General features: G+C 34.0%; 1 protein-coding gene across 1 annotated transcript in view; it reads left to right on the forward strand.

Annotated features, from left to right (window-relative positions):
- Positions 1–14,749, forward strand: part of KCNMA1 (potassium calcium-activated channel subfamily M alpha 1) — an 893,014-nt gene that overhangs the window by 455,320 nt on the left and 422,945 nt on the right. Inside the window, 1 exon segment of the mRNA XM_074296747.1 lies at positions 2,547–2,608. Within this exon segment, the coding sequence (XP_074152848.1) occupies positions 2,547–2,608 (62 nt within the window).

Genomic DNA, 14,749 nt, shown 5'->3' on the forward strand with positions numbered 1-14,749 from the left:
TGACAGTCCAGATCAAGATTAATCTTAAGCCATTTGTTTTGCTGCTTCTCTCAGCCAACAGAAGGGGGAGGGAACCCCAGCGGAGATCTGTTTTTTTTATGAATGGATGAATGAATGAGCATGATGTAACAGGCTAAGAGAGCCTGTCTCATGGATTAGCAATGAAGAGACTGTCATTGACATACAATAGTAGTCTATTTAAATTCTACTCAAGTGCAACTTAATTGTAAAATCAAAGAAATCAACCTAAAATATTAAAAATCTTAATTTTGGCTTAACATTTTATCTCATAAATAGGGTTTGTCAAGCTGCTGAAAAAATTCTCCTCCCAAATGCAATGGGTGGTTCTTTTGCTCTGATTTCCTTTTTGTTTTCTGTTTTCTGGTTCACTGTTAATGCAATTGGTTTTTGCCAGAGTAGTTTGTGAATTCTAGCATGAATTCCCATTGAATTCTTAGCCTTGGCTAACATCCTGTTTAGGCTGAAAGACATTAAGTTAAGAATTTAACATATTTGGTCATGGCACATAGCTATCTATGATTCTCTGTTAGATATATACATACAATAATAACAACCTGGCATCCATCATCCTATCTGATCAAAAAACCACTCAGTGAATTAGACAGAACATATATTTGCTTTATAGGTGGGGAAACAGGTTTAAAGAGCTTGAGTTAAATATCAAATCAGAAAACATATGTAATGTATTTCACAAACTTTAAACCCTATAAAAATGTTATATTGTTATTAAATGCCCTGCCCAGGATCACACAGCTAGTATTTCAGAAATGGGAGGGAATGTCAAAATCAATTTAACTTTCTTTTTTTTTTTATATAGTGATCTAATCCAGCTTCAGGAATATAAAATATTTTCCTACATGATGCTGAGTATTAATTATGTGTATTTGAGCTGTTATGCAAATATGTGTTGTATGAATGTGTGGGCACAAGAAAGTGAGGAAGATCCTCAGCATTCTGAATTTATTCCCTGTGAAAAATTTATGAGAACATATAGGGAAAAGTCCCATTGGATGAATAGGAATGAATAGATTATAATATACATTGATGGAAAGAATATATAGATGAAGTCATGGATCCATGTGATTACTTTAGTATGTAATTAATGTTTTTTCTAAATCATTTGGAGATAGCATAGAGTAATGAAAGATGTTGGATATACTGACTGTGCCATTATGGACAAGTCACTTAGCATCTCTGCAATGGTTTCACCTCTAAAATGGGGGAAACTTTGTGATGTACAAAAATATTGAATGTGAAGTGCTTTGTAAACTTTAAATGACTATGTAAATGTTAGCTATGATTAAACCATAATATGACCTAAATATGAACTGGGATTTACATTAATAGTTTGGCCCGCATACTCAATAGTTGAGGCAACTGGGCGACAGAGGATAGAGCACTGGACCTGGAGTTAGCAAGACTTGAGTTTAAGTCTAGACTTAGACACTAGTGTTGTAACCCTGGACAATACTTTGTCTCGGTTTCTTCAGCTTTAAATGAGGATTACAATAGCACTTACCTTCTGCGTCTGCAAAGATCAAATTCGATTATATTCTTAAACTTTTGCAAACCTTAAAATATTATGTAAATGTTATCTATTGTTATTATCCAAATGTACATTTTTACCAAATTTCCACTTGTTATATTGTCTTTGTTTGTTGTCTCTGTTTCAGTGACTAGTTAGAATGATAAAATAAAGAGGCCATATCATAGATCAGATACTATGTGGTAAGAAATCCTGCCCTGACCCCTTTTGGCAAGGATTGAGGATGCCAGAACAGCTGGAGCAAATTGAAATTTCTGTGTATGTACTTGCCCAGATGAATGCTTATATAAGAAAAACTAATAGGAAGACTTAATGTGTACATAAAATAGTATCCTGAATATAATCTAGTCTAAATATAAGTAAATATTTTTTTTTATTTTTGAAAGAATCAATCATCTAGTATTTATTGAGCACTTATAATTTTCTGGGTATTAAGTGAGATGCTACCAAAAAAAACGAAAACGAAAATAAAAACTGATGAAGAAACAATCCTTATTCCTTAGCAGTTTACAGAAATATACATGATAAAATAGTATACACTAAACAAATAATTCTAATTATATCTCACACTCAGGTTTTGTCTCTGCCAAATTTTGGTCCAATACAGTTACCTATACTTCTATATGAATACAATTAAAATGTGACATAAAACTGTGAAGCCATTTCCATCTTCAACCTAACAAAGCTTATCCAGATTAAAGAATAGACCACTTTCTCAGGAAAGTTTATTTGCTAAAATAAATGACTCTGTTTGAAAAGAATTTACCTTTCAGAAAACATGTCTCTCCTACATCAGTATGATAAGTGACTTTTTCAAATATAATGAAGCAAGATGGAAATGTATCATCAGTAAGATTTCAGAACCCTCTACCAAAAACAAGAGGCCATTTACAAATAAAGATAATGCCAGACTTCTGTATTTGTCAAAGCATAAGTGATCAGCTCTAAAGTGATGCTTTTGTTTTCTCTTCTCTTACAGGTTGTCTTAGTCTTTGCTCTTAGTATTGGGGCCCTTGTCATATACTTCATAGATTCGTCAAAGTGAGTATTCTCTTACATTTTCTTCTCCCTTTTTTCTAAAACGATGACTTTTAAAGTATCCAGTTGTTTTTTCCCTTGACATGTGACTTAATTTTCCTGATTGTGAGAAGAATTTTTTGGAAAATGACAGGGATGCTCTGTGTGGACATGGATGGCAAAACTTTGGGGAAGATTGTTAGAGCCTTGTGTGTTGATTTGGCTGAGGGAGAAGGAGAAAAAAGAGAATTAGCCTCTTAAGGTGTTCTACCCTCCCCAAATTTGAGTATTGGCTCTATCTTAGGGTTTGCTGAGCTGTTTCTTGAAACAAAATTTAAACTAAAAAAAGCAAAAGGAAGGGGGAAATAAAGGTGAATCTGTAGCCCAAAGGAGTCTCACCAGGAGGATTTCTGCTGTAAGTAATTTGGAAATGCCATGGCTTTTGTTTTTAGATTGGTTTCTTTATTTAGGATTTCCTTGTATTCCTAATGTTTGTGGAAACAACTGGTAAGAATAAGACTATTCTTTTGCCTTTCATACTGAGATTAAAGCCCAAATGTCTCCTAGTGAATCCTCTTGGTTTCTCAAGGAAAGGAGTACATAGGAACTCTTGGAGATGGATAGAGGCCAAAACCATCTTCCACAAAGGTTCTGAGAATGGAAATTATGACAGTTCTTTTTATGCAACGATATGAGGGGATGGCTAGACCTCCCCGACCCTGTGTCAAGCAGTATGTGCTGGACCAGCTGAAGGCAGATGACTTGAATCCAGGCTCACTAATTGTGGGCTTACTGCAATTCAATTCTGGTTCAAGTGAAAACTATCCTTGGCAGCCACGATTTTTCTGACTATTCTGGTTGACACTTTAAAAGGGACACTTAACCCACTGGGGAAGAACTGGACTATAATCTGATTATTCTTGGATGGTGCTCATCTTGCTTGCAATTCAAAAATCCAAGAACTACTTGAGAAACTTCTCCCTCATTTGTCCACTCTGAAGCTATTTCTTGAGCTCCATTCTCTCTATCTGACATTTTCATTGTTGAAGAATCTTCAATTCTTGGGCAGCCCATTTTGAGTTGGAATTGGCTCAGACCTCAGCATTTCTAATTCTGTTTCTGAATGTCAATAAGTTGACTCCTTTGATATGTTTTCAGTGAACAAGCTCTGCGAATGCTAGGGATACAAAGAAAGGCAAAAATAAAGGTTCCTGCTCTCTAGGAGCTCACATTCTAAAGAAATAGATAACATATCAATAACCATGAACTTACATGAGTACACAAGAGAAACAAAAGACAATATATAGAGAATTAGATGCTACTTCAGGATGTTTTCATTTATAAAGAGAGCTCAAGAAACCATTTCAAAAACTCAAAAAGACATAGAAGAGTTCTCTTTCTTTCTCAGAACATTGTTCTAGGGAAAAAAACACATCCAGCATCCTCTGAGTATTGAAGATCGCTCGGCATACTCCTCTCCTACAAAACTCGACCATATACTTATAACTTGATTTAGTCAGGCAGAATTCCATCAAACTTCAATGCTGATTTAGAAGGAAGAGAGTTGCTTAAGGCCCCAGATGAATGGAGATTCCTCTTTTGGGAAAGGTAAGTGGTTTTAAAATATGTATCATACTCATTTCCTTATCCTTTTTTTTTCCTGGTTGAATTAATATTTTGCTAAGAGCCTTTTCCTTTTTCTCCACCTTATCTCTAGAGGTAAGGATGTGTGGCCTCAATATCTCTATCATCACTGGCACATCTCTGGTCTGTCCTTAGGAGCTCAGTCTCTGAATATAGTGCTCATCTTCCAGGAAATGTGGGTCTTTTTCTGCAGGTGAGTGATGGAATTAGATAACTATTGGAACTAGGTAGATGAATGGATGGCCAAGTTACTCCTTCCTGGACCATTTTCTTTTCTCTTTTCTATCTTGTTTTTTAATTGCAAATAAAATTATGATCCTTCTTGACAAACATTTGAAATGTTGTTTTTCTTTATAGCGTCTCACAGCATGAACCTCAATCCCTGGAAAGTCAGGTTTTGCCTTTGACTTTTGGGATGTGAAAGAAGAGAAGGGATATTTAGAAGCAAAAATTCTCTCTTCTAAATACTCTGCTCCATCCTACATTACATACAGTTTTTAGTTTCTGGAAGGAACTGGAGAGTGAAGAAGGTTGGAGTCCCCTTGGATTCTATTTTCTCTCATAAAACCTATAAGATTCTATCTTGAGGACACTTGGATGATTATCAGCAGCATCTGCATTGCAAAATTTGCCTTGGATTTCCCTTAGTTTTACTGTTAGCTATTCTGAACATTGACGCAGAGTGGTATAATTGCACAAGTCCTGTCGATTTCAAATGAAAACTCATTAGACAGCTGGGATGTAATCAAAAAAGTACTGGCATTAGACTCAGAAGACCTGGGTTAGTGCCACTTGCTATTTCCGTGACCCTGGGCAAATTATCTTATCTCTCAGATGCAGTTTGCTCATCCATAAATTGGGGAGCAATAATACTTTCACACAAGATTGTCGTGAGGATCAAATGAGAGCACTTTGTAAATCTTAAAGAACTATATAATTATATGCATGTAAACACTTTGAAAAGTACTATACAAATATAGATCACCATGCCGCAGTAACAACAGAAAGCATACCATCTGTCTGAAAATAGTCCTGTAGTCTAGCCCTAGTTCTTCCCATTCCCAGTCATACTGGATCCTCCTTACTTTGGTGGGGATATGGCATTGAATCTAGGTCTTCATTTGTCTAGGAAAAATTTAATTCCATGACATCAAACTCCTTTCAGTAATGTGGACTGCCAATTAGTTTGTAACTTATAGATTTAGAGAAGCCTTAGAGGTTCATATACTTAGAGGCAGGAAGGCCTGATGGATAGACAGCCAGCTTTAGAGCCAGAAGACCTGGGTTTCTGTCTTGTGACTAACATTTATGAGTTGTGTGAAAATGGACAAGTTGTCCATCCTATTTGGTCTATTAATAACATCATGCAATTAAACTCTTTCTTGTATCTTTGGCTTTTAATTGCTTGTTGAAGAAAACAACAAAAACCAGAATCAGCATAGTTATCTCCTTCTTTCTCCCTGGAAAAGCATAATGATAGCTCATACTCTGAATAATTGTCCTCTTGGAATTTCATTGCTTTAAAATGTCAATTAAAAATTGCATTATTCATATAAAAAGTTCAAATATGTGGATTAGCATATGAGTGGCTCCAAACTTGAAGCAATTAATAATGGTTAAAAATAAAACAAAACAAACAAACAAACAAACAAACAAACCCTTGGCTAAAAAAAAAGAAAACTTTTCAGTCAAGAGATGAAAGTAAGAATTTTTTTTTTATGTTAAGCCTATGGAAGTTAGATGATAGGACAGAGTCAAAGTAAAAAACTTTGGAATATCAATTGTCCTATCCTAAATCACATTATAATTTATTCTCCTAGTTTAATTCATGATTAATGCACTCTAGCTAGACAGTGGGAGCCAATTTTTATAATATTTAAATTACAGATATACAACTGGATAGGAAATTCTTGTCCACAATAGTAACAACTCCTCAATTTTTTTTTTTTTTTTTTTTTTTTTTTGGCAAAGGCATAGAAAGTATAGATTAGATCACCCTGTGGTATATTTGGTGGACAAATAGTAAGAATAATAACTTCTATCTTTTTAATCACTTCTAAGACTTGCAGATCACTTTACATTTATTGCTTCATATCTCACCTATTCTTGTTTTATAAGTTTTACTGAGATTTTGTGAGGTGTTATACTAATCAAAAGATACATAGTCCAGAATTATTTTACTTTCTTGGTATCCATTAGGTAGTTTAGTGAGATTTTAAGTGGGCTATATTTCTTGTTTGTTTCTTTGGTATTGACTTTCAAAACTCTCATAAGACCTTAAAGAACCAATGGATGCATAATTTCCATCCACTTTTACCCCTACAGTCTTGCCCAATCAGCACTTTCATTTTCTCGTTAGCTTATGATAGGACCCAGAAGGAACATTGTGTCAAGAACTCTCCAAACTGGTAAGACATTAATAGATATTTTTAAAGATAGTTCCAGAGTGTAGATTTTAGAAGTGAATAAGTAGCTAAGGAAGGGTTAGATAGAGTATCCAGGATAGCTAAAGAGAATGCTTTGAAATACACTTCAATCCAGAAATATGCTTTGTAATTATATGGAGGGAGATTTTCTCCTATTTGTTTAGTTAGAAGCTTACTACAAACTCTGGCAAGTACCGAAAGGCATTAAGTCTTCATTGATAAGTTGTTTATCTTAACACAAATTCTGTCAAAATATAGTCTTAACTCTATTCTTTTTACTTTAATTTTTTTTTCAGGGATCAGTCACTTCTATCTTCTTCTTGCCTTTATTCTTACTGTTTTGGGTACTACTGATGACCCTTTTTTCTAGCACACCGTAACATTTCATAACAAGAAATATTTTTATATATGTACATCCAAGTCCAAAATACCCAGTGAAACTCATGTGAATAATGAAGTCACTATCACTCTTCCACCCTTGATTTTCCCCCTAGTCAGAGGACCAGTAATTCCTTTCTAATAGATAAGGGGAGAAACAGAACTGTGTCAGAAAAGGATAGAATTCATGAATTGTATACTAGCAAACCAGTGCTACTTGCAGAATTTTAATAAGAAGTCAGAAGCTAGGGAAAACAAAACAAAACAAAACAAAAAAACAAGGAGTCCTTGGGATTTGCATTGTTTCAGTATCATTGTGAGCAATGATGATTCACATGTGTGAAGTTATTTATTCCTTTGATTAATGTTTAAATTCAGGTCCCTCTCATGCTACAGCTATGTGGATTATAAATATTTAATAATGCATATGCTTAAAGTGAAGGTCAGGGCTTGATCGCTGGTGACTTCAATGAAGCTTAACATTGCACTGAGGCAAGCAACCCGCTGTTAGCAGAGTAGAGCTGAAAGGTTATAACTTGTTAAAACTGTCTCTAATGGCCTTTTTTATTCATTCCTAAAATGCTACTCTATAGCCAAGACACGAGTGCTAATTTGACCAATCTTTTCTCATAGCTTCTGGTACTTAATAGGCTTGTTTCAAGGTTATAACCACTGGAAACAAGAGAAGCAACTTGAGTTTTAGAAAATGGGATTGATCACTATGTAAATATTTCTATAAAATTTGAAAATAGCTTTTCCCAACTCCTTCTTCTCCCTCTCACTACCACCCCTGTCCACAATCCCAGCCCAACCCAACTCAGGTTTGTTATTCTATTTTCTTTAAGCTAATGACTATCGTGTACCATTTAGATATTACCAAAATGACACTCACTATTTTGCAGGCTGTTAAAAATACATGTAGTCTAATAGTCCACAAAATCCCTCCGGAAGGCTGTAGTGAAGATTGATAGGAATGTGACTGGGAAAGCAGGATTTTTTTTAAGAAATGGAAACCAGCTAGAGAAAAGGTTCTTAACTTGGGGATGTATGAACTTTTTGCTAAAATGCATGTTAATTCATTTTGTAACTAGTTCAGTATAAATTGGTTTCTTGGTGACCTATGTATTTTATGATATCACATAAACATATATATGTAAACATGCTATATTACACAAAAAATTATTGTTGTTCTTGAGTCATTTTTCAATTGTATCCAACTCTCTGAGACCCCATTCGGAGTTTTCTTGGCAAAAATACTAGAATAATTTGCTATTTTCCATCTCCAGTTCATTTAATAGATAAGGAAACTGAGGCAAATTGGGTGAAGTGATTGGCTAGGGTCATGTATGAGTATAAACTGGCTAGGTTTGAACTCATGAGAAAGACTTCTTGACTTCAGTTCCACTGCTCTATTCACTGGATTATCTAGACAGCATTATTCTGAGGAATCCAAAGGCATCACCAGACTTGCCGAGACATCCACAGCACAAAAAAAAAAAAAAAAAAAAAAAAAAAAAAAAAAAAAAATCTCTGATCTACATTATAGATTTAGAGCTGGAAGGGACTTTATGTAATATATAAATGAAGCTTCACGTCTTAAAATTGAAGGAAGAGAGGCCATTGTTACAGAAATAATAAATTGCAGAGCTGGAATATGAACTGAGATCTTTTGATTCCCAAACCAGCATTGTTTTCACTCTACCCTGCTGCCTCCAGGCAGATAGAAGCATGGATAAGTCAATAGTTTTACCTTTCTGACCATCTTCAGAAGATCTTTTAACACATTCTCAATCATATAGTACTTTAAGAGTGGAAGAAACATTGGAACATTGGAAGCATTGAGCCACTGAAACACAGAAAATTAAAGTGAATTATTAATATCATGCAACTAATTAGTGTCAAAGATTGAACTTGAATCCTAATTCCTAGTCTATTTCTTAGGCATCAGTTTGTCCATCATCAGGAAAACTATATTTGTTGAGGTAATTAACATCTGAATGAGACTTTAAAAAATTTTTTTTTGAGTTATCTAGCAGCACAAAGAAACTTCATTCCTTTTTATTTCTCCTCTAAGTAAATGGCCACAATTAGGACTCTTCTCCCTCCTCTTCATTTGCTTCTTTCCTTATTATTCCAAATTTAATTTTTGGTGCTCAGATTTAATTTTGACTTAACTCTATCTAAATAGTCCTGGATTTTCTCTTTCATCAATATCAGTATTGCAGTATTGCTTAACTCTAGAGATAGTGAAAGATAAAACCACCATGAGATGTGCTGACTCCATTGGAATATGAATAACTTAGGATAAGGAAAAAATAATAAAATTTGTCAATTCACACAATGAATTATGAACAATAACACCTTTTTACTTCTTTATCTACCTTTTAGTAGTTTGTCAAAAGTTCACAAGATTTGACATGCATTCTTTAATTCTTCATCATGAAATAACACTTAGATCCAACTTTTGAACCCATTTTCTAAAGTCAAGCCTTGACTGTAGTAACCTGTAAATTTTCAGTTAGATTTAAATAAGTCAAGGTCTCAGATATTTAAACATATTAATCTCCATATCTTGAATGATTTTTAATCTTTTATTATATGTGACAGTACTGTAGCATATTATCTCCACTTCAGTGAGACAGTCAACAAACATATATTGAGTATACCATTTACCAGGTACTGTGTTAAATGTAGGGGATACAAAAGACAGTCCTTGTTTTCAAGGAGCTCACAGTGTCACAGGAGAGACAACATCCAAAAATCTCTGTACAAACAAAGTATAAATGGGATGAATTGGGAATAATCAGCCAAGAGAATCCTGTAAGTTTGAAATAATACTTTTCAGTTTATAGGTTCATTAAAAGTACAAAAAAACCCCAAATATTTTATTGGGTGTATGTCTTATATGAAGATATGAAAAAATCCACTTCTTAGAAGTTTGTCTAGACTTCTTTTACAATGATTTTGTCTTTGGCCTCAAATGTCAGTTTCATCAGTAAAAATTACCCTTTTCTAATCATCATACTTTAGAATTTGCTTTGTCTTGTTCATATTTTCATCACATCATCTTTTTATTATTCTTAGTGCCAGGTCTTTCTTAAGATACTTGCTTATTAATAAATTCTTGTTAATTTGAAATTAATTAAAATACATACCAAGAAGTTCTTCCCCTTTGAAGACTTTTAATACTATGTTACTAGTTAGGTACAAATTAGAGCAGTTCACAAAAAAAAAAATTGTAGCCCAACCCATTAGTTACACTCATTTAATCATCTTAGAGAATTGCAGAATTTAATTACCCTTTAGATGTGGCTTTTTTTCCTCCAAAATATAACATACCAATTGTATCCCTATGGATATCACATGTTGGAACTACAGGGAATGTCTTTGCTAATTTCCATCATCTCTGGCTAACACTCTATTGATCTATGCCCAATTTCTCAATCCATGGAAAGATGAATTTAGGATCTTAGCTATAAAATTAGAAAAATTCTTAGAATAGTAAATAAAGGAACTGAGGAACTAAAAAAGTATTTTTTTCCAAGGTCACACAGGTTATTAATGGCGTAACTGGGATTTGAACATAAGTTCATTGGCTACAAATTCAGAGTTCTTTCCTGTGCTCTGCAAAGCTAGATTCCGGCCTTTTTATTTCTGTAAAAGTTCACTGCTTCCAGCTTTGGTCTCAGAGATGGCAGTCACCAACAATGAATCCACTAAATGTTTAGTGCATAATAGGCAATCTAAGAGAAGTACATTTTATTACTGCATTCACAATTGACATGATGGCAAAACTGTACGGTATCCAATTTCCTAGGATTTTATAACATGTTTTCTCTACTTGTGGGACTTTGTGTTTTTTTGTTTTAATCATGTCCATTTCTCTTCTTGACAGAGATATTAGAATGGTTTCCTGTTTCCTTCTCCAATTCATTTTATCTCTGGGGAAACTGAGGCAAAGGGGCTAAATGACTTGCTCAGGATTACACGATGCCTGAGGCTAGATTTGAACTCAGGGAGATGAGTCATTGTGACTTGGGACCCAGAGCTCTATTGCAGCATCTCCTATTTTATATTCCATTGCTGCATCTTCATGGTCTCTACTTTTCTTTACCTTATTTATAAAGTAGAGTGTGTTTAGATTAGACTATTAGAACCATAATGGGTCTTGAAGTTTATCTGGTCTCAAAGCTCAGCTGCCAAGGTGACTCAGGTCCAGTTAAATTAAATAAGTTTCCAAGGGATACTCATCAAGTTATTGAGGTCAGTATTAGGACTACAAAATCCGATGGGTTTTTCTTTTCCATCACATACCTTTCAACCAGTTTCATTAAACTTTTCCAGGAGATGGTTAGTTGTGCTACAGCATTCTCTTCCACTAAAAAAGGCTCTAATTTTCTCTCCCCCTTGCTGACATTTTTATTGTAAGGTTTTGGTTTGGAAAATTATGGGTAGAGAAAGTTCAAGGTCAGGGTGTTCAGAACGATACTGCACATCTGTGAAAGGGAAAGAACAGTCGGAGCAGAGCAGCTGGTGAAAAGAATAGAATATCAGATGGTGAAGTATCAGAGAACCACAGTGGGATGGGAAAGGAGGTAGAATCTTCGGGGAAAAGAAGCTTTAAATATCTACCAAATTGAGACATCCTCATTCCAGTTTGGATTTTAACCTTATGAGAAGCTCGTCATACAGGCACAATTCAGGAAAATGTCAGTTATCCAATGGCATCTACTTATATAATTTACCAATTCAAGTGCAATGGAAGGTATGGGATATACAACTGATGGGAGCCCACTGGCCCCAGTGCATTAAAGAGAGACTCAGACTATAGGTCTTCTCCCAGTTGATAGTTAGATAAAAGTTTTGTCAGCTATTTTCATTATTATTATTATTTTTATTATTACTATTTTTCTTATATTTAGTCATTATCTTTCATTGGCTCCATGCTTCTGATGGAATGGATATTCAGTATCTTAGGACCATAGATTAGGAAGCTTAGAGGCCATCAAATCTAAAATTTTCATTTTATAGATGAAGAAATGAAGTATATACAGGGTAGTTAAGTGGCTAGACACTACTAGAACATGTCTGAGGTAGATTTTAACTCAAATCTTTCTGACTCCAAGTTCAATGACCTCTCTACTATATCATATTGCTCCTTGCATTCATGGAGATTGCAACCTCTCCATGCCTTTTCAACATATGCAATTGTTATTCACATTTTCACATGTCATCCACATAGGATTTCCAATTCAGTAGAGACTTCTATTTTCTTCTTTTAAAAAAAGTTTTCTTTCATATATACCTATGTCTTTGTCATTCTCTATATATTTATGTTGTATATACAAATGTGTCTTTATACATATATATATATATATATATATATATATATATATATATATATATATATATATATACGTACATATACATGCTTATCCAAACACACACATATATGTGTGTATATGTTTATGCAGTATTTCGCTGATACTTCCCATTGACTTTTTCTTCCAATAAATCCTTCCCTTGTAGGAAATAAATAAAAACAACTCAACAAAAATTAATGTCTGTCAAATCTGGAAATTCATCCTCTCATCTCTGCTACAAGCCCCCCATATTCCTGTTGTAAAGCATAAATCCTTTTGTGGGACAGGGGATTGTTTCCACTTAGCAAAACAAAATATAGTATGCATTAGAAAAAATAGAAATGTCAGAATCGAAGAAGACAAGTACTTCCTCCATAGGCACAAATCTCTGTAAAACGGAATATAGATAGTTCTCAGGAAATAGTGGCTGAAATCCTCCTATACTTTAGCTAATAATAAGTCTGTCTAATGTGAATCAGGCTAGTTCTGATGTATAAAGTGATAACTTTATACACCTTGGCTTTCAGATTTCCAGGGCTCCCCCTTTTTCTACATTAAAAAAGAGCACTCACTTTGCTCATGCTTTTCCACTGGTTCCCTGGACATCTGCATTCAATATGGCCACACTGAGCTGCACCTTTGATTTCACTAAGAAAAATGGGAATCCATAAGAGGACAAAATGGAAAATTGCTTCCGGTTTTGCTAAAAAAGAACACAGCTTCAAATATGATTTTAGAGTTGGAAGGGACTTTGTAGATTTCCTAGATCTAAGCTTTCTTTTTACAAAGGCATATTGGAATGAGTAATGGACTTAGTTTCAGAAAACCTAGAGATTGCAGCTCAGGCCTTTACAAGCTATGAGACAATGTTTAAAATCACTCAAACTCTTAAAGCCTCAGTTTTGCCATCTGTAAAATGAAGAGAAAAACAATTATACTATTTCATAAGATTATTATGAGGAAAGACTTTTTTCAAATCTTGTGGTTTAAAAATGTATTATCATTAAGAATTATTAATAATTCTCATTGCTAATTACACATAACACTTATTAATTAATATGTCAATTTACTTTTTAAATTTAAGGCTTGATTTTAGGGACTATAGGCCACTGGGGGGAAAATCAGGAAGACAACACAAATTGGCTTACTCAGCTTTGTTTGGTTAGAGTTGCTCCTCCTTTGACAAAATTTTTATGCTGCTAAATGCTTCCTACATAATTTCATTATATCCTCTTAGAGTGCGATTTTTGACCTACTGCCTATCTTCAGTTCTTATTCATACATTTTGATTTCATTTTCCCTAATTTCTCTTTGATGCCTTTCTAAAAGTTCCTAGTTTTGAATGTTTATGAATACATATGCCCATTTGCTCAAGACTCATTCTCACCAATATTATGTATTTTCTGATATTTGGTACAATACTTGGCACACATGAGGCTTGAGTACATGATTGTTGAACTGAAAATATTTTCTTTTGTATAATATACATATTATTAAATTTAGATACATAAACTGAACTACAAGTTATATGAAAGTTTAGATAGAATTATAAGTTATATTACATCTCTCTATATATATAACATATGTGCAAGTTATATTGTTTTATGTGAAGTTTCATATTTGTTTGTGTATATTTCTATATATTTAACTGCAAGTTATATCAGTCAATAAGCATGTATTAAATATTTACTAAATAATAGACATTTTGCTAAGCTCTGGGGATATAAAAAGAAGCAAGAAACAGTCTCTGACCTTAAGGAGTTTATAATCTAATGGGCAGTACATACACACACACAAATACACACATACATAGATATACATATGTGTATATTTACATATATATGAGTATATGGTTCATATACATGTACATCTATGCAATGTGTAGTTAAGTGTTCCAGTTTCTCTGTGAGATATTTAGAGCAGGAATTTTTATGATTGTTTTATAGCTAAAGAAATATACAATAGGTAACTTTGGCTAAAGCTTCATAACATAATAAATGGACAATGAAAACTTAGCTTGTAATTGGAATCTAGTTTTCTGACTTATCCAAAGTTCCTTCCACTGGCCCATAATGCATTTCTGTTAATAATAAGAAAAGGTTTTTTTCCTCCTTAAGTCTCCTTCCTCTTCAGGTGTGCAATGTAAAGCAAAATCTGGGTTGCTTTGTGAATGTCTTGAACCTTTCTTGCTCAAGGCTAAAACAAGCTGGATTTCCCCTACTTCCTTGTCTAGATCCCTTTGATTTTCTCTATGGTTAGAGTGCTTCTCTATTAATGAATGGGCTCAGTCTTCCTTGTCTCACTGGGATAGCACTAAAATGTCACCTCATGTGAAAGAATTGATTCCCTTAGAA

Source organism: Sminthopsis crassicaudata, chromosome 2 (assembly GCF_048593235.1).
Source record: "Sminthopsis crassicaudata isolate SCR6 chromosome 2, ASM4859323v1, whole genome shotgun sequence".
NCBI lineage: Eukaryota > Metazoa > Chordata > Mammalia > Dasyuromorphia > Dasyuridae > Sminthopsis > Sminthopsis crassicaudata.